This window comes from Scyliorhinus torazame, chromosome 22 (genome assembly GCF_047496885.1).
Source record: "Scyliorhinus torazame isolate Kashiwa2021f chromosome 22, sScyTor2.1, whole genome shotgun sequence".
Classification (NCBI taxonomy): domain Eukaryota; kingdom Metazoa; phylum Chordata; class Chondrichthyes; order Carcharhiniformes; family Scyliorhinidae; genus Scyliorhinus; species Scyliorhinus torazame.
The window spans coordinates 17871298-17890972 of NC_092728.1; the positions used below are offsets into that span (position 1 = coordinate 17871298).

The 19675-nt window shown below is 56.3% G+C and overlaps 1 protein-coding gene across 1 annotated transcript in view; it reads right to left on the reverse strand.

Moving 5' to 3' along the window:
* The window catches only part of LOC140398940 (proteolipid protein 2-like), a 45865-nt gene that overhangs the window by 15537 nt on the left and 10653 nt on the right, over window positions 1-19675 (reverse strand). Inside the window, exons 3-4 of the mRNA XM_072487931.1 lie at window positions 12934-13026; window positions 5134-5218 (exon numbers count right to left, since the gene is read on the reverse strand). Coding sequence (XP_072344032.1) covers window positions 5134-5218; window positions 12934-13026 — 178 coding nt within the window. The remainder of the gene's footprint in view (window positions 1-5133; window positions 5219-12933; window positions 13027-19675) is intronic.

Here is a 19675-nt window from a genome sequence, read left to right on the forward strand (position 1 = left end):
ACTGACCCTCCGACAATGCGGCGCTCCCTGAGCACTGACCCTCCGACAGTGAGGCGCTCCCTCAGCACTGACCCTCCAACAGTGAGGCGCTCCCTCAGCACTGACCCTCCGACAGTGCCGCGCTCCCTCAGCACTGACCCTCCGACAGTGCGGCGCTCCCTGAGCACTGACCCTCCGACAGTGAGGCCCTCCGACAGTGAGGCGCTCCCTCAGCACTGACCCTCCAACAGTGAGGCGCTCCCTCAGCACTGACCCTCCGACAGTGCGGCGCACCCTCAGCACTGACCCTCTGACAGTTTGGCGCTCCCTCAGCACTGACCCTCCGACAGTGCAGCGCTCCCTCAGCACTGACCCTCCGACAGTGCGACGCTCCCTCAGCACTGACCCTCCGACAGTGCGGCGCTCCCTCAGCACTGACCCTCCGACAGGGAGGCGCTCCCTCAGCACTGACCCTTCGACAGTGTGGCGCTCCCTCAGCACTGACCCTCCGACAGTGAGGCGCTCCCTCAGCACTGACCCTCCCACAGTGCGGCACTCCCTCAGCACTGACCCTCCGACAGTGAGGCGCTCCCTCAGCACTGACCCTCTGACAGTGAGGCGCTCCCTCAGCACTGACCCTCCGACAGTGCGGCGCTCCCTCAGCACTGACCCTCTGACAGTGCGGCGCTCCCTCAGCACTGACCCTCCGACAGTGCGGCGCTCCCTGAGCACTGACCCTCCGACAGTTTGGCGCTCCCTCAGCACTGACCCTCCGACAGTGCAGCGCTCCCTCAGCACTGACCCTCCGACAGTGCGGCGCTCCCTCAGCACTGACCCTCCGACAGAGAGGCGCTCCCTCAGCACTGACCCTTCGACAGTGTGGCGCTCCCTCAGCACTGACCCTCCGACAGTGAGGCGCTCCCTCAGCACTGACCCTCCCACAGTGCGGCGCTCCCTCAGCACTGACCCTCCGACAGAGAGGCGCTCCCTCAGCACTGACCCTTCGACAGTGTGGCGCTACCTCAGCACTGACCCTCCGACAGTGAGGCGCTCCCTCAGCACTGACCCTCCCACAGTGCGGCACTCCCTCAGCACTGACCCTCCGACAGTGAGGCGCTCCCTCAGCACTGACCCTCCGACAGTGCGGCGCTCCCTCAGCACTGACCCTCCGACAGTGAGGCGCTCCCTCAGCACTGACCCTCCGACAGTGCGGCGCTCCCTCAGCACTGACCCTCCGACAGTGAGGCGCTCCCTCAGCACTGACCCTCCGACAGTGCGGCGCACCCTCAGCACTGACCCTCCGACAGTGCGGCACTCCCTCAGCACTGACCCTCCGACAGTGAGGCTCTCCCTCAGTACTGACTCTCCGACAGTGCGGCGCTCCCTCAGTACTGATTCTCCGACAGTGCGGCCCTCCCTCAGTACTGACCCTCCGACAGTGCGGCGCTCCCTGAGCACTGACCCTCCGAGAGTGCGGCGGTCCCTCAGCACTGACCCTCCGACAGTGCGGCGCTCGCTCAGCACTGATCCTCAGACAGTGCGGCGCTCGCTCAGCACTGATCCTCAGACAGTGCGGCGCTCCCTCAGCACTGACCCTCTGACAGTGCGACGCTCCCTCAGCACTGACCCTCCGACAGTGCGGCGCTCCCTCAGCACTGACCCTCCGACAGTGCGGCGCTCTCTCAGCACTGACCCTCCGACAGTGCGGCGCTCCCTCAGCACTGACCCTCCGACAGTGCGGCGCTCCCTCAGCACTGACCCTCCGACAGTGCGGCGCTCCCTCAGCACTGACCCTCCGACAGTGCGGCGCTCCCTCAGCACTGACCCTCCGACAGTGCGGCGCTCCATCAGCACTGACCCTCCGACAATGCGGCGCTCCCTCAGCACTGACCTCCCACAGTGCAGCGCTCCCTCAGCACTGACCCTCCGACAGTGCGGCGCTCCCTCAGCACTGACCCTCCGACAGAGAGGCGCTCCCTCAGCACTGACCCTTCGACAGTGTGGCGCTCCCTCAGCACTGACCCTCCGACAGTGAGGCGCTCCCTCAGCACTGACCCTCCCACAGTGCGGCGCTCCCTCAGCACTGACCCTCCGACAGAGAGGCGCTCCCTCAGCACTGACCCTTCGACAGTGTGGCGCTACCTCAGCACTGACCCTCCGACAGTGAGGCGCTCCCTCAGCACTGACCCTCCCACAGTGCGGCACTCCCTCAGCACTGACCCTCCGACAGTGAGGCGCTCCCTCAGCACTGACCCTCCGACAGTGCGGCGCTCCCTCAGCACTGACCCTCCGACAGTGAGGCGCTCCCTCAGCACTGACCCTCCGACAGTGCGGCGCTCCCTCAGCACTGACCCTCCGACAGTGAGGCGCTCCCTCAGCACTGACCCTCCGACAGTGCGGCGCACCCTCAGCACTGACCCTCCGACAGTGCGGCACTCCCTCAGCACTGACCCTCCGACAGTGAGGCTCTCCCTCAGTACTGACTCTCCGACAGTGCGGCGCTCCCTCAGTACTGATTCTCCGACAGTGCGGCCCTCCCTCAGTACTGACCCTCCGACAGTGCGGCGCTCCCTGAGCACTGACCCTCCGACAGTGCGGCGGTCCCTCAGCACTGACCCTCCGACAGTGCGGCGCTCGCTCAGCACTGATCCTCAGACAGTGCGGCGCTCGCTCAGCACTGATCCTCAGACAGTGCGGCGCTCCCTCAGCACTGACCCTCTGACAGTGCGACGCTCCCTCAGCACTGACCCTCCGGCAGTGCGGCGCTCCCTCAGCACTGACCCTCCGACAGTGCGGCGCTCTCTCAGCACTGACCCTCCGACAGTGCGGCGCTCCCTCAGCACTGACCCTCCGACAGTGCGGCGCTCCCCCAGCACTGACCCTCCGACAGTGCGGCGCTCCCTCAGCACTGACCCTCCGACAGTGCGGCGCTCCCTCAGCACTGACCCTCCGACAGTGCGGCGCTCCCTCAGCACTGACCCTCCGACAGTGCGGCGCTCCCTCAGCACTGACCCTCCGACAGTGCGCGCTTCCTCAGCACTGACCCTCTGACAGTGCGGCGCTCCCTCAGCACTGACCCTCCGACAGTGCGGCGCTCCCACAGCACTGACCCTCCGACAGTGCGGCCCTCCCTCAGCACTGACCCTCCGACAGTGCGGCACTCCCTCAGCACTGACCCTCCGACAGTGCGGCGCTCGCTCAGCACTGATCCTCAGACAGTGCGGCGCTCGCTCAGCACTGATCCTCAGACAGTGCGGCGCTCCCTCAGCACTGACCCTCTGACAGTGCGACGCTCCCTCAGCACTGACCCTCCGACAGTGCGGCGCTCCCTCAGCACTGACCCTCCGACAGTGCGGCGCTCTCTCAGCACTGACCCTCCGACAGTGCGGCGCTCCCTCAGCACTGACCCTCCGACAGTGCGGCGCTCCCTCAGCACTGACCCTCCGACAGTGCGGCGCTCCCTCAGCACTGACCCTCCGACAGTGCGGCGCTCCCTCAGCACTGACCCTCCGACAGTGCGGCGCTCCATCAGCACTGACCCTCCGACAATGCGGCGCTCCCTCAGCACTGACCTCCCACAGTGCGGCGCTCCCTCAGCACTGACCCTCCGACAGAGAGGCGCTCCCTCAGCACTGACCCTTCGACAGTGTGGCGCTCCCTCAGCACTGACCCTCCGACAGTGAGGCGCTCCCTCAGCACTGACCCTCCCACAGTGCGGCGCTCCCTCAGCACTGACCCTCCGACAGAGAGGCGCTCCCTCAGCACTGACCCTTCGACAGTGTGGCGCTACCTCAGCACTGACCCTCCGACAGTGAGGCGCTCCCTCAGCACTGACCCTCCCACAGTGCGGCACTCCCTCAGCACTGACCCTCCGACAGTGAGGCGCTCCCTCAGCACTGACCCTCCGACAGTGCGGCGCTCCCTCAGCACTGACCCTCCGACAGTGAGGCGCTCCCTCAGCACTGACCCTCCGACAGTGCGGCGCTCCCTCAGCACTGACCCTCCGACAGTGCGGCACTCCCTCAGCACTGACCCTCCGACAGTGAGGCTCTCCCTCAGTACTGACTCTCCGACAGTGCGGCGCTCCCTCAGTACTGATTCTCCGACAGTGCGGCCCTCCCTCAGTACTGACCCTCCGACAGTGCGGCGCTCCCTGAGCACTGACCCTCCGACAGTGCGGCGGTCCCTCAGCACTGACCCTCCGACAGTGCGGCGCTCGCTCAGCACTGATCCTCAGACAGTGCGGCGCTCGCTCAGCACTGATCCTCAGACAGTGCGGCGCTCCCTCAGCACTGACCCTCTGACAGTGCGACGCTCCCTCAGCACTGACCCTCCGGCAGTGCGGCGCTCCCTCAGCACTGACCCTCCGACAGTGCGGCGCTCTCTCAGCACTGACCCTCCGACAGTGCGGCGCTCCCTCAGCACTGACCCTCCGACAGTGCGGCGCTCCCTCAGCACTGACCCTCCGACAGTGCGGCGCTCCCTCAGCACTGACCCTCCGACAGTGCGGCGCTCCCTCAGCACTGACCCTCCGACAGTGCGGCGCTCCCTCAGCACTGACCCTCCGACAGTGCGGCGCTCCCTCAGCACTGACCCTCCGACAGTGCGCGCTTCCTCAGCACTGACCCTCTGACAGTGCGGCGCTCCCTCAGCACTGACCCTCCGACAGTGCGGCGCTCCCACAGCACTGACCCTCCGACAGTGCGGCCCTCCCTCAGCACTGACCCTCCGACAGTGCGGCACTCCCTCAGCACTGACCCTCCGACAGTGCGGCGCTCCCTCAGCACTGACCCTCTGACAGTGCGGCGCTCCCTCAGCACTGACCCTCCGACAGTGCGGCGCTCCCACAGCACTGACCCTCCGACAGTGCGGCCCTCCCTCAGCACTGACCCTCCGACAGTGCGGCACTCCCTCAGCACTGACCCTCCGACAGTGCGGCGCTCCCTCAGCACTGACCCTCCGACAGTGCGGCGCTCCCTCAGCACTGACCCTCCGACAGTGAGGCGCTCCCTCAGCACTGACCCTCCGACAGTGCGGCGCTCCCTCAGCACTGACCCTCCGACAGTGCGGCGCTCCCTCAACACTGACCCTCCGACAGTGCGTCTCTCACTCAGCACTGACCCTCCGAGAGTGCGGCGCAACCTCAGTACATACCTCTCGGTTGTGGTCGAGACGGGCACTTTGGATGGAGGAAGTACACATTATAGAGGAAAACTGCGATTGCTGTGAATCCAAAGAGCTGCAGTGGGGAAGGGAGAGAAGGAAAATCAATGCTTACTAATAAATAGCAGGAGATTTTGTGAACTGTACCATTGATCTGGGAACCAGGGTAACCAATTTGTGAACAGCAAGATCCCGAAACCCCAGACTGGGATACGGCCCAGGACACGTACTTTACTGGCAGCCGTTGGGAAGAATTCCAGCCCCAGGTCGCCCGAGAGATCTCTCAATTTGTGACAACCGAGTGTTTGATGGATACAGTGTAGAGGGAGCTTTACTCTGTATCTAACCCCGTGCTGTACCTATCCTGGGAGTGTTTGATGGGGACAGTGTAGAGGGAGCTTTACTCTGTATCTAACCCCGTGCTGTACCTGTCCTGGGAGTGTTTGATGGGGACAGTGTAGAGGGAGCTTTACTCTGTATCTAACCCCATGCTGTACCTGTCCTGGGAGTGTTTGATGGGGACAGTGTAGAGAGAGCTTTACTCTGTATCTAACCCCGTGCTGTACCTGTCCTGGGAGTGTTTGATGGGGACAGTGTAGAGGGAGCTTTACTCTGTATCTAACCCCGTGCTGTACCTGTCCTGGGAGTGTTTGATGGGGACAGTGTAGAGGGAGCTTTACCCTGTATCTAACCCCATGCTGTACCTGTCCTGGGAGTGTTTGATGGAGACAGTGTAGAGGGAGCTTTACTCTGTATCTAACCCCGTGCTGTACCTGTCCTGGGAGTGTTTGATGGGGACAGTGTAGAGGGAGCTTTACTCTGTATCTAACGCCGTGCTGTGCCTGTCCTGGGAGTGTTTGATGGGGACAGTGTAGAGGGAGCTTTACTCTGTATCTAACCCCGTGCTGTACCTGTCCTGGGAGTGTTTGATGGGGACAGTGTAGAGGGAGCTTTACTCTGTATCTAACTCCGTGCTGTACCTGTCCTGGGAGTGTTTGATGTGGACAGTGTAGAGGGAGCTTTACTCTGTATCTAACTCCGTGCTGTACCTGTCCTGGGAGTGTTTGATGTGGACAGTGTAGAGGGAGCTTTACTCTGTATCTAACCCCGTGCTGTCCCTGTCCTGGGAGTGTTTGATGGGCACAGTGTAGAAGGAGCTTTACTCTGTATCTCACCCCGTGCTGTGCCTGTCCTGGGAGTGTTTGATGGGGTCAGTGTAGAGGGAGCTTTACTCTGTATCTAACCCCGTGCTGTACCTGTCCTGGGAGTGTTTGATGGGGACAGTGTAGAGAGAGCTTTACTCTGTATCTCACCCCGTGCTGTACCTGTCCCGGGAGTGTTTGATGGGCACAGTGTAGAGGGAGCTTTACTCTGTATCTAACCCCGTGCTGTACCTGTCCTGGGAGTGTTTGATGGGGACAGTGTAGAGGGAGCTTTACTCTGTATCTAACTCCGTGCTGTACCTGTCCTGGGAGTGTTTGATGTGGACAGTGTAGAGGGAGCTTTACTCTGTATCTAACTCCGTGCTGTACCTGTCCTGGGAGTGTTTGATGTGGACAGTGTAGAGGGAGCTTTACTCTGTATCTAACCCCGTGCTGTCCCTGTCCTGGGAGTGTTTGATGGGCACAGTGTAGAAGGAGCTTTACTCTGTATCTCACCCCGTGCTGTGCCTGTCCTGGGAGTGTTTGATGGGGTCAGTGTAGAGGGAGCTTTACTCTGTATCTAACCCCGTGCTGTACCTGTCCTGGGAGTGTTTGATGGGGACAGTGTAGAGAGAGCTTTACTCTGTATCTCACCCCGTGCTGTACCTGTCCCGGGAGTGTTTGATGGGCACAGTGTAGAGGGAGCTTTACTCTGTATCTAACCCCGTGCTGTGCCTGTCCTGGGAGTGTTTCATGGGGACAGTGTAGAGGGAGCTTTACTCTGTATCTAACCCCGTGCTGTGCCTGTCCTGGGAGTGTTTGATGGGCACAGTGTAGAGGGAGCTTTACTCTGTATCTAACCCCGTGCTGTGCCTGTCCTGGGAGTCTTTGATGGGGACAGTGTAGAGGGAGCTTTACTCTGTATCTAACCCCGTGCTGTGCCTGTCCTGGGTGTGTTTGATGGGGACAGTATAGAGGTAGCTTTACTCTGTATCTAACCCCGTGCTGTGCCTGTCCTGGCAGTGTTTGATGGGCACAGTGTAGAGGGAGCTTTACTCTGTATCTAACCCCGTGCTGTGCCTGTCCTGGGAGTGTTTGATGGGGACAGTGTCGAGGGAGCTTTACTCTGTATCTAACCCCGTGCTGTACCTGTCCTGGGCGTGTTTGATGGGGACAGTGTAGAGGGAGCGTTACTCTGTATCTAACCCCGTGCTGTACCTGTCCTGGGAGTGTTTGATGGGGGCAGTGTAAAGGGAGCTTTACTCTGTATCTAACCCCGTGCTGTACCTGTCCTGGGAGTGTTTCATGGGGACAGTGTAGAGGGAGCTTTACTCTGTATCTAACCCCGTGCTGTGCCTGTCCTGGGAGTGTTTGATGGGCACAGTGTAGAGGGAGCTTTACTCTGTATCTAACCCCGTGCTGTGCCTGTCCTGGGAGTGTTTGATGGGGTCAGTGTAGAGGGAGCTTTACTCTGTATCTAACCCCGTGCTGTGCCTGTCCTGGGAGTGTTTCATGGGGACAGTGTAGAGGGAGCTTTACTCTGTATCTAACCCCGTGCTGTGCCTGTCCTGGGAGTGTTTGATGGGCACAGTGTAGAGGGAGCTTTACTCTGTATCTAACCCCGTGCTGTGCCTGTCCTGGGAGTCTTTGATGGGGACAGTGTAGAGGGAGCTTTACTCTGTATCTAACCCCGTGCTGTGCCTGTCCTGGGAGTGTTTGATGGGGACAGTGTAGAGGTAGCTTTACTCTGTATCTAACCCCGTGCTGTGCCTGTCCTGGGAGTGTTTGATGGGCACAGTGTAGAGGGAGCTTTACTCTGTATCTAACCCCGTGCTGTGCCTGTCCTGGGAGTGTTTGATGGGGACAGTGTCAAGGGAGCTTTACTCTGTATCTAACCCCGTGCTGTACCTGTCCTGGGCGTGTTTGATGGGGACAGTGTAGAGGGAGCGTTACTCTGTATCTAACCCCGTGCTGTACCTGTCCTGGGAGTGTTTGATGGGGGCAGTGTAAAGGGAGCTTTACTCTGTATCTAACCCCGTGCTGTACCTGTCCTGGGAGTGTTTCATGGGGACAGTGTAGAGGGAGCTTTACTCTGTATCTAACCCCGTGCTGTGCCTGTCCTGGGAGTGTTTGATGGGCACAGTGTAGAGGGAGCTTTACTCTGTATCTAACCCCGTGCTGTGCCTGTCATGGGAGTCTTTGATGGGGACAGTGTAGAGGGAGCTTTACTCTGTATCTAACCCCGTGCTGTGCCTGTCCTGGGAGTGTTTGATGGGGACAGTGTAGAGGTAGCTTTACTCTGTATCTAACCCCGTGCTGTGCCTGTCCTGGGAGTGTTTGATGGGCACAGTGTAGAGGGAGCTTTACTCTGTATCTAACCCCGTGCTGTGCCTGTCCTGGGAGTGTTTGATGGGGACAGTGTCGAGGGAGCTTTACTCTGTATCTAACCCCATGCTGTACCTGTCCTGGGCGTGTTTGATGGGGACAGTGTAGAGGGAGCGTTACTCTGTATCTAACCCCGTGCTGTCCCTGTCCTGGGAGTGTTTGATGGGCACAGTGTAGAAGGAGCTTTACTCTGTATCTCACCCCGTGCTGTGCCTGTCCTGGGAGTGTTTGATGGGGTCAGTGTAGAGGGAGCTTTACTCTGTATCTAACCCCGTGCTGTGCCTGTCCTGGGAGTGTTTCATGGGGACAGTGTAGAGGGAGCTTTACTCTGTATCTAACCCCGTGCTGTGCCTGTCCTGGGAGTGTTTCATGGGGACAGTGTAGAGGGAGCTTTACTCTGTATCTAACCCCGTGCTGTGCCTGTCCTGGGAGTGTTTGATGGGCACAGTGTAGAGGGAGCTTTACTCTGTATCTAACCCCGTGCTGTGCCTGTCCTGGGAGTCTTTGATGGGGACAGTGTAGAGGGAGCTTTACTCTGTATCTAACCCCGTGCTGTGCCTGTCCTGGGAGTGTTTGATGGGGACAGTGTAGAGGTAGCTTTACTCTGTATCTAACCCCGTGCTGTGCCTGTCCTGGGAGTGTTTGATGGGCACAGTGTAGAGGGAGCTTTACTCTGTATCTAACACCGTGCTGTGCCTGTCCTGGGAGTGTTTGATGGGGACAGTGTCGAGGGAGCTTTACTCTGTATCTAACCCCGTGCTGTACCTGTCCTGGGCGTGTTTGATGGGGACAGTGTAGAGGGAGCGTTACTCTGTATCTAACCCCGTGCTGTACCTGTCCTGGGAGTGTTTGATGGGGGCAGTGTAAAGGGAGCTTTACTCTGTATCTAACCCCGTGCTGTACCTGTCCTGGGAGTGTTTCATGGGGACAGTGTAGAGGGAGCTTTACTCTGTATCTAACCCCGTGCTGTGCCTGTCCTGGGAGTGTTTGATGGGCACAGTGTAGAGGGAGCTTTACTCTGTATCTAACCCCGTGCTGTGCCTGTCCTGGGAGTGTTTGATGGGGTCAGTGTAGAGGGAGCTTTACTCTGTATCTAACCCCGTGCTTTGCCTGTCCTGGGAGTGTTTCATGGGGACAGTGTAGAGGGAGCTTTACTCTGTATCTAACCCCGTGCTGTGCCTGTCCTGGGAGTGTTTGATGGGCACAGTGTAGAGGGAGCTTTACTCTGTATCTAACCCCGTGCTGTGCCTGTCCTGGGAGTCTTTGATGGGGACAGTGTAGAGGGAGCTTTACTCTGTATCTAACCCCGTGCTGTGCCTGTCCTGGGAGTGTTTGATGGGGACAGTGTAGAGGTAGCTTTACTCTGTATCTAACCCCGTGCTGTGCCTGTCCTGGGAGTGTTTGATGGGCACAGTGTAGAGGGAGCTTTACTCTGTATCTAACCCCGTGCTGTGCCTGTCCTGGGAGTGTTTGATGGGGACAGTGTCGAGGGAGCTTTACTCTGTATCTAACCCCGTGCTGTACCTGTCCTGGGCGTGTTTGATGGGGACAGTGTAGAGGGAGCGTTACTCTGTATCTAACCCCGTGCTGTACCTGTCCTGGGAGTGTTTGATGGGGGCAGTGTAAAGGGAGCTTTACTCTGTATCTAACCCCGTGCTGTACCTGTCCTGGGAGTGTTTCATGGGGACAGTGTAGAGGGAGCTTTACTCTGTATCTAACCCCGTGCTGTGCCTGTCCTGGGAGTGTTTGATGGGCACAGTGTAGAGGGAGCTTTACTCTGTATCTAACCCCGTGCTGTGCCTGTCATGGGAGTCTTTGATGGGGACAGTGTAGAGGGAGCTTTACTCTGTATCTAACCCCGTGCTGTGCCTGTCCTGGGATTGTTTGATGGGGACAGTGTAGAGGTAGCTTTACTCTGTATCTAACCCCGTGCTGTGCCTGTCCTGGGAGTGTTTGATGGGCACAGTGTAGAGGGAGCTTTACTCTGTATCTAACCCCGTGCTGTGCCTGTCCTGGGAGTGTTTGATGGGGACAGTGTCGAGGGAGCTTTACTCTGTATCTAACCCCGTGCTGTACCTGTCCTGGGAGTGTTTGATGGGGACAGTGTAGAGGTAGCTTTACTCTGTATCTAACCCCGTGCTGTGCCTGTCCTGGGAGTGTTTGATGGGGACAGTGTAGAGGGAGCTTTACTCTGTATCTAACCCCGTGCTGTGCCTGTCCTGGGAGTCTTTGATGGGGACAGTGTAGAGGGAGCTTTACTCTGTATCTAACCCCGTGCTGTGCCTGTCCTGGGAGTGTTTGATGGGGACAGTGTCGAGGGAGCTTTACTCTATATCTAACCCTGTGCTGTACCTGTCCTGGGAGTGTTTGATGGGGACAGTGTAGAGGGAGCTTTACTCTGTATCTAACCCCGTGCTGTACCTGTCCTGGGAGTGTTTGATGGGGACAGTGTAGAGGGAGCTTTGCTCTGTATCTAACCCCGTGCTGTACCTGTCCTGTGAGTGTTTGATGAGGACAGTGTAGAGGGAGCTTTACTCTGTATCTAACCCCGTGCTGTACCTGTCCTGGGAGTGTTTGATGGGGTCAGTGTAGAGGGAGCTTTGCTCTGTATCTAACCCCGTGCTGTACCTGTCCTGTGAGTGTTTGATGGGGACAGTGTAGAGGGAGCTTTGCTCTGTATCTAACCCCGTGCTGTACCTGTCCTGGGAGTGTTTGATGGGGTCAGTGTAGAGGGAGCTTTGCTCTGTATCTAACCCCGTGCTGTACCTGTCCTGGGAGTGTTTGATGGGGACAGTGTAGAGGGAGCTTTGCTCTGTATCTAACCCCGTGCTGTACCTGTCCTGTGAGTGTTTGATGGGAACAGTGTAGAGGGAGCTTTGCTCTGTATCTAACCCCGTGCTGTACCTGTCCTGGGAGTGTTTGATGGGCACAGTGTAGAGGGAGCGTTACTCTGTATCTAACCCCGTGCTGTACCTGTCCTGGGAGTGTTTGATGGGCACAGTGTAGAGGGAGCTTTACTCTGTATCTAACCCCGTGCTGTACCTGTCCTGGGAGTGTTTGATGGGGACAGTGTAGAGGGAGCTTTGCTCTGTATCTAACCCCGTGCTGTACCTGTCCTGGGAGTGTTTGATGGGCACAGTGTAGAGGGAGCTTTACTCTGTACCTAACCCCGTGCTGTACCTGTCCTGGGAGTGTTTGATGGGGTCAGTGTAGAGGGAGCTTTGCTCTGTATCTAACCCCGTGCTGTACCTGTCCTGGGAGTGTTTGATGGGGACAGTGTAGAGGGAGCTTTACTCTGTATCTAACACCGTGCTGTACCTGTCCTGGGAGTGTTTGATGGGGACAGTGTAGAGGGAGCTTTACTCTGTGTCTAACCCCGTGCTGTACCTATCCTGCGAGTGTTTTGGCAGAGTGTTACAAACGGCTGCCGCTGTGCGCCGGTGGGAGGAGGGAGTGGGTGTTGAAGGTGGGGGTTAGCGTGTCGATCGAGCGGGGGGGAGGGGGCTGCTTTGTCCTGGATGGTGTCGAGCTTCTCGAGTGTTGTCGGAGCCGCGCTCATCCAGGCGAGTGGGAGAGTCCATCACACTCCTGACTTGTGTCCTTGTAGATGGTGGACAGGCTTTGGGGGGGGGGTCAGGAGTTGAGTTACTCTCCGCAGGATTCCCAGCCTCTGACCTGCTCTGGTAGCCACAGTATTTATACGGCTGGGTCCAGTTCAGTTTCTGATCAATGGTAACCCCCAGGATGTTGAGTGTGGGGGATTCAGCGATGTGAATGTCAAGGGGCGGTGGTTAGATCCTCTCTTGTAGGAGACGGTCATTGCCTGACACTTGTGTGATGTGAATGTAACTTGCCCCTTGTCCGCCCGAGCCCGGATATTGCCCGGGTCTTGCTGCATTTGGACAGGGACTGATTCAGTGTCTGAGGAGTCGGGAATGGTACTGAACATTGTGCAGTCGTCCGCAAACATCCCCACGTCTGACCCTATGATGGAACGGTCATTGATGAAGCAGCTGAAGATGGTTGGGGCCTAGGACACGACCCTGAGGAACTCCTGCAGTGATGTACTGGAGCTGAGATGATTGACCTCCAACCACCACAACCATCTTCCTTTGTGCCGGGTACGACTCCAACCAGCGAAAAATTTACCCTGATTCCCATTGACTCCAGTTTAGGGCTCTGTGATTTACAGAGACCAGAGAAGGGCATTCAGCCTCTCAACTCTCCTGCCGCTGTGGTAAAAATAGCAGAACTGAGGACTCACCCCTCCTATCACGTTCCCAGCGTGTCTTCGTGTTACGTTGATCAATGAGATGACCAGGAGGATAACAGCGGCACTCACACATCGGAAAATATCCTGTCAGGAGACAATGCGTTCAGTCAACAGCAAGTCTTTAGAAATTCCCTCTACACTGTCCCCATCAAACACTCCCAGGACAGGGACAGCACGGGGTTAGATACAGGGTAAAGCTCCCTCTACACTGTCCCCATCAAACACTCCCAGGACAGGTACAGCACGGGGTTAGATACAGAGTAAAGCTCCCTCTACACTGTCCCCATCAAACACTCCCAGGACAGGTACAGCATGGGCTTAGATACAGAGTAAAGCTCCCTCTACACTGTCCCCATCAAACACTCCCAGGACAGGTACAGCACGGGGTTAGATACAGAGTAAAGCTCCCTCTACACTGTCCCCATCAAACACTCCCAGGACAGGTACAGCACGGGGTTAGATACAGAGTAAAGCTCCCTCTACACTGTCCCCATCAAACACTCCCAGGACAGGTACAGCACGAGGTTAGATACAGAGTAAAGCTCCCTCTACACCGTCCCCATCAAACACTCCCAGGACAGGTACAGCACGGGGTTAGATACAGAGTAAAGCTCCCTCTACACCGTCCCCATCAAACACTCCCAGCACAGGTACAGCACGGGGTTAGATACAGAGTAAAGCTCCCTCTACACTGTCCCCATCAAACACTCCCAGGACAGGAACAGCACGGGGTTAGATACAGAGTAAAGCTCCCTCTACACTGTCCCCATCAAACACTCCCAGGACAGGAACAGCACGGGGTTAGATACAGAGTAAAGCTCCCTCTACACTGTCCCCATCAAACACTCCCAGGACAGGAACAGCACGGGGTTAGATACAGAGTAAAGCCTCCTCTACACTGTCCCCATCAAACACTCCCAGGACAGGTACAGCACGGGGTTAGATACAGAGTAAAGCTCCGTCTACACTGTCCCCATCAAACACTCCCAGGACAGGTACAGCACGGGGTTAGATACAGAGTAAAGCTCCCTCTACACTGTCCACATCAAACACTCCCAGGGCAGGTACAGCACGGGGTTAGATACAGAGTAAAGCTCCCTCTACACTGTCCCCATCAAACACTCCCAGGACAGGTACAGCACGGGGTTAGATACAGAGTAAAGCTCCCTCTACACTGTCCCCATCAAACACTCCCAGGACAGGTACAGCACAGGGTTAGATACAGAGTAAAGCTCCCTCTACACTGTCCCCATCAAACACTCCCAGGACAGGTACAGCACGGGGTTAGATACAGAGTAAAGCTCCCTCTACACTGTCCCCATCAAACACTCCCAGGACAGGTACAGCACGGGGTTAGATACAGAGTAAAGCTCCCTCTACACTGTCCCCATCAAACACTCCCAGGACAGGTACAGCACGGGGTTAGATACAGAGTAAAGCTCCCTCTACACTGTCCCCATCAAACACTCCCAGGACAGGTACAGCACGAGGTTAGATACAGAGTAAAGCTCCCTCTACACCGTCCCCATCAAACACTCCCAGGACAGGTACAGCACGGGGTTAGATACAGAGTAAAGCTCCCTCTACACCGTCCCCATCAAACACTCCCAGCACAGGTACAGCACGGGGTTAGATACAGAGTAAAGCTCCCTCTACACTGTCCCCATCAAACACTCCCAGGACAGGAACAGCACGGGGTTAGATACAGAGTAAAGCTCCCTCTACACTGTCCCCATCAAACACTCCCAGGACAGGAACAGCACGGGGTTAGATACAGAGTAAAGCTCCCTCTACACTGTCCCCATCAAACACTCCCAGGACAGGAACAGCACGGGGTTAGATACAGAGTAAAGCCTCCTCTACACTGTCCCCATCAAACACTCCCAGGACAGGTACAGCACGGGGTTAGATACAGAGTAAAGCTCCGTCTACACTGTCCCCATCAAACACTCCCAGGACAGGTACAGCACGGGGTTAGATACAGAGTAAAGCTCCCTCTACACTGTCCACATCAAACACTCCCAGGGCAGGTACAGCACGGGGTTAGATACAGAGTAAAGCTCCCTCTACACTGTCCCCATCAAACACTCCCAGGATAGGTATAGCACGGGGTTAGATACAGAGTAAAGCTCCCTCTACACTGTCCCCATCAAACACTCCCAGGACAGGTACAGCACGGGGTTAGATACAGAGTAAAGCTCCCTCTACACTGTCCCCATCAAACACTCCCAGGACAGGTACAGCACGGGGTTAGATACAGAGTAAAGCTCCCTCCACACTGTCCCCATCAAACACTCCCAGGACAGGTACAGCACGGGGTTAGATACAGAGTAAAGCTCCCTCTACACTGTCCCCATCAAACACTCCCAGGACAGGTACAGCACGGGGTTAGATACAGAGTAAAGCTCCCTCTACACTGTCCCCATCAAACACTCCCAGGACAGGTACAGCACGGGGTTAGATACAGAGTAAAGCTCCCTCTACACTGTCCCCATCAAACACTCCCACGACAGGTACAGCGCGGGGTTAGATACAGAGTAAAGCTCCCTCGACACTGTCCCCATCAAACACTCCCAGGACAGGTACAGCACAGGGTTACATACAGAGTAAAGCTCCCTCTACACTGTCCCCATCAAACACTCCCAGGACAGGTACAGCACGGGGTTACATACAGAGTAAAGCTCCCTATACACTGTCCCCATCAAACACTCCCAGGACAGGTACAGCACGGGCTTAGATACAGAGTAAAGCTCCCTCTACACTGTCCCCATCAAACACTCCCAGGACAGGTACAGCACGGGGTTAGATACAGAGTAAAGCTCCCACTACACTGTCCCCATCAAACACTCCCAGGACAGGTATAGCACGGCGTTAGATACAGAGTAAAGCTCCCTCTACACCGTCCCCATCAAACACTCCCAGGACAGGTATAGCACGGCGTTAGATACAGAGTAAAGCTCCCTCTACACTGTCCCCATCAAACACTCCCAGGGCAGGTACAGCACGGGGTTAGATACAGAGTAAAGCTCCCTCTACACTGTCCCCGTCAAACACTCCCAGGACAGGTACAGCACGGGGTTAGATACAGAGTAAAGCTCCCTCTACACCGTCCCCATCAAACACTCCCAGGACAGGTATAGCACGGGGTTAGATACAGAGTAAAGCTCCCTCTACACTGTCCCCATCAAACACTCCCAGGGCAGGTACAGCACGGGGTTAGATACAGAGTAAAGCTCCCTCTACACTGTCCCCATCAAACACTCCCAGGACAGGTATAGCACGGGGTTAGATACAGAGTAAAGCTCCCTCTACACTGTCCTCAACAAACACTCCCAGGACAGGTACAGCACGGGGTTAGATACAGAGTAAAGCTCCCTCCACACTGTCCCCATCAAACATTCCCAGGACAGGTACAGCACGGGGTTCGATACAGAGTAAAGCTCCCTCTGCACTGTCCCCATCAAACACTCCCAGGACAGGTACAGCACGGGGTTAGATACAGAGTAAAGCTCACTCTACACTGTCCCCATCAAACACTCCCAGGACAGGTACAGCACGGGGTTAGATACAGAGTAAAGCTCCCTCTACACTGTCCCCATCAAACACTCCCAGGACAGGTACAGCACGGGGTTAGATACAGAGTAAAGCTCCCTCTACACTGTCCCCATCAAACACTCCCAGGACAGGTACAGCACGGGGTTAGATACAGAGTAAAGCTCCCTCTGCACTGTCCCCATCAAACACTCCCAGGACAGGTACAGCACGGGGTTAGATACAGAGTAAAGCTCCCTCTACACTGTCCCCATCAAACACTCCCAGGACAGGTACAGCACAGGGTTAGATACAGAGTAAAGCTCCCTCTGCACTGTCCCCATCAAACACTCCCAGGACAGGTACAGCATGGGGTTAGATACAGAGTAAAGCTGCCTCTCCACTGTCCCCATCAAACATTCCCAGGACAGGTACAGCACAGGGTTAGATACAGAGTAAAGCTCCCTCTGCACTGTCCCCATCAAACACTCCCAGGACAGGTACAGCACGGGGATAGATACAGAGTAAAGCTCCTTCTACACTGTCCCCATCAAACATTCCCAGGACAGGTACAGCACGGGGTTAGATACAGAGTAAACCTCCCTCTACACTGTCCCCATCAAACACTCCCAGGACAGGTACAGCACGGGGTTAGATACAGAGTAAAGCTCCCTCTACACTGTCCCCATCAAACACTCCCGGGACAGGAACAGCACGGAGTTAGATACAGAGTAAAGCTCCCTCTACACTGTCCCCGTCAAACACTCCCAGGACAGGTACAGCACGGAGTTAGATACAGAGTAAAGCTCCCTCTACACTGTCCCCGTCAAACACTCCCAGGACAGGTACAGCACGGAGTTAGATACAGAGTAAAGCTCCCTCTACACTGTCCCCATCAAACACTCCCGGGACAGGAACAGCACGGAGTTAGATACAGAGTAAAGCTCCCTCTACACTGTCCCCATCAAACACTCCCAGGACAGGTACAGCACGGGGTTAGATACAGAGTAAAGCTCCCTCTACACTGTCCCCATCAAACACTCCCGGGACAGGAACAGCACGGAGTTAGATACAGAGTAAAGCTCCCTCTACACTGTCCCCATCAAATACTCCCAGGACAGGTACAGCAACGGGGTTAGATACAGAGTAAAGCTCCCTCTACACTGTCCCCATCAAACACTCCCGGGACAGGTACAGCACGGGGTTAGATACAGAGTAAAGCTCCCTCTACACTGTCCCCATCAACCACTCCCAGGACAGGTACAGCACGGAGTTAGATACAGAGTAAAGCTCCCTCTACACTGTCCCCATCAAACACTCCCGGGACAGGAACAGCACGGAGTTAGATACAGAGTAAAGCTCCCTCTACACTGTCCCCATCAAACACTCCCAGGACAGGTACAGCACGGGGTTAGATACAGAGTAAAGCTCCCTCTACACTGTCCCCATCAAACACTCCCAGGACAGGTACAGCACGGGGTTAGAGACAGAGTAAAGCTCCCTCTACACTGTCCCCATCAAACACTCCCAGGACAGGTACAGCACGGGGTTAGATACAGAGTAAAGCTCCCTCTACACTGTCCCCATCAAACACTCCCAGGACAGGTACAGCACGGGGTTAGATACAGAGTAAAGCTCCCACTACACTGTCCCCATCAAACACTCCCAGGACAGGTACAGCACGGGGATAGATACAGAGTAAAGCTCCCTCTACACTGTCCCCATCAAACATTCCCAGGACAGGTACAGCACGGGGTTAGATACAGAGTAAAGCTCCCTCTACACTGTCCCCATCAAACACTCCCGGGACAGGAACAGCACGGAGTTAGATACAGAGTAAAGCTCCCTCTACACTGTCCCCATCAAACACTCCCAGGACAGGTACAGCACGGGGTTAGATACAGAGTAAAGCTCCCTCTACACTGTCCCCATCAAACACTCCCAGGACAGGTACAGCACGGGGTTAGATACAGGGTAAAGCTCCCTCTACACTGTCCCCATCAAACACTCCCGGGACAGGAACAGCACGGAGTTCGATACAGAGTAAAGTTCCCTCTACACTGTCCCCATCAAACACTCCCAGGACAGGTACAGCACGGAGTTAGATAAATAGTAAAGCTCCCTCTACACTGTCCCCATCAAACACTCCCAGGACAGGTACAGCACGGAGTTAAATACAGAGTAAAGCTCCCTCTACACTGTCCCCATCAAACACTCCCGGGACAGGAACAACACGGAGTTAGATACAGAGTAAAGCTCCCTCTACACTGTCCCCATCAAACACTCCCAGGACAGGTACAGCACGGGGTTAGATACAGAGTAAAGCTCCCTCTACACTGTCCCCATCAAACACTCCCGGGACAGGAACAGCACGGAGTTAGATACAGAGTAAAGCTCCCTCTACACTGTCCCCATCAAACACTCCCAGGACAGGTACAGCAACGGGGTTAGATAGAGAGTAAAGCTCCCTCTACACTGTCCCCATCAAACACTCCCGGGACAGGTACAGCACGGGGTTAGATACAGAGTAAAGCTCCGTCTACACTGTCCCCATCAAACACTCCCGGGACAGGAACAGCACGGAGTTAGATACAGAGTAAAGCTCCCTCTACACTGTCCCCATCAAACACTCCCAGGACAGGTACAGCAACGGGGTTAGATACAGAGTAAAGCTCCCTCTACACTGTCCCCATCAAACACTCCCGGGACAGGTACAGCACGGGGTTAGATACAGAGTAAAGCTCCCTCTACACTGTCCCCATCAAACACTCCCGGGACAGGAACAGCACGGGGTTAGATACAGAGTAAAGCTCCCTCTACACTGTCCCCATCAAACACTCCCGGGACAGGTACAGCACGGGGTTAGATACAGAGTAAAGCTCCCTCTACACTGTCCCCATCAAACACTCCCAGGACAGGTACAGCACGGAGTTAGATACAGAGTAAAGCTCCCTCTACACTGTCCCCATCAAACACTCCCGGGACAGGAACAGCACGGAGTTAGATACAGAGTAAAGCTCCCTCTACACTGTCCCCATCAAACACTCCCAGGACAGGTACAGCACGGGGTTAGATACAGAGTAAAGCTCCCTCTACACTGTCCCCATCAAACACTCCCGGGACAGGTACAGCACGGGGTTAGATACAGAGTAAAGCTCCCTCTACACTGTCCCCATCACACACTCCCAGGACAGGTACAGCA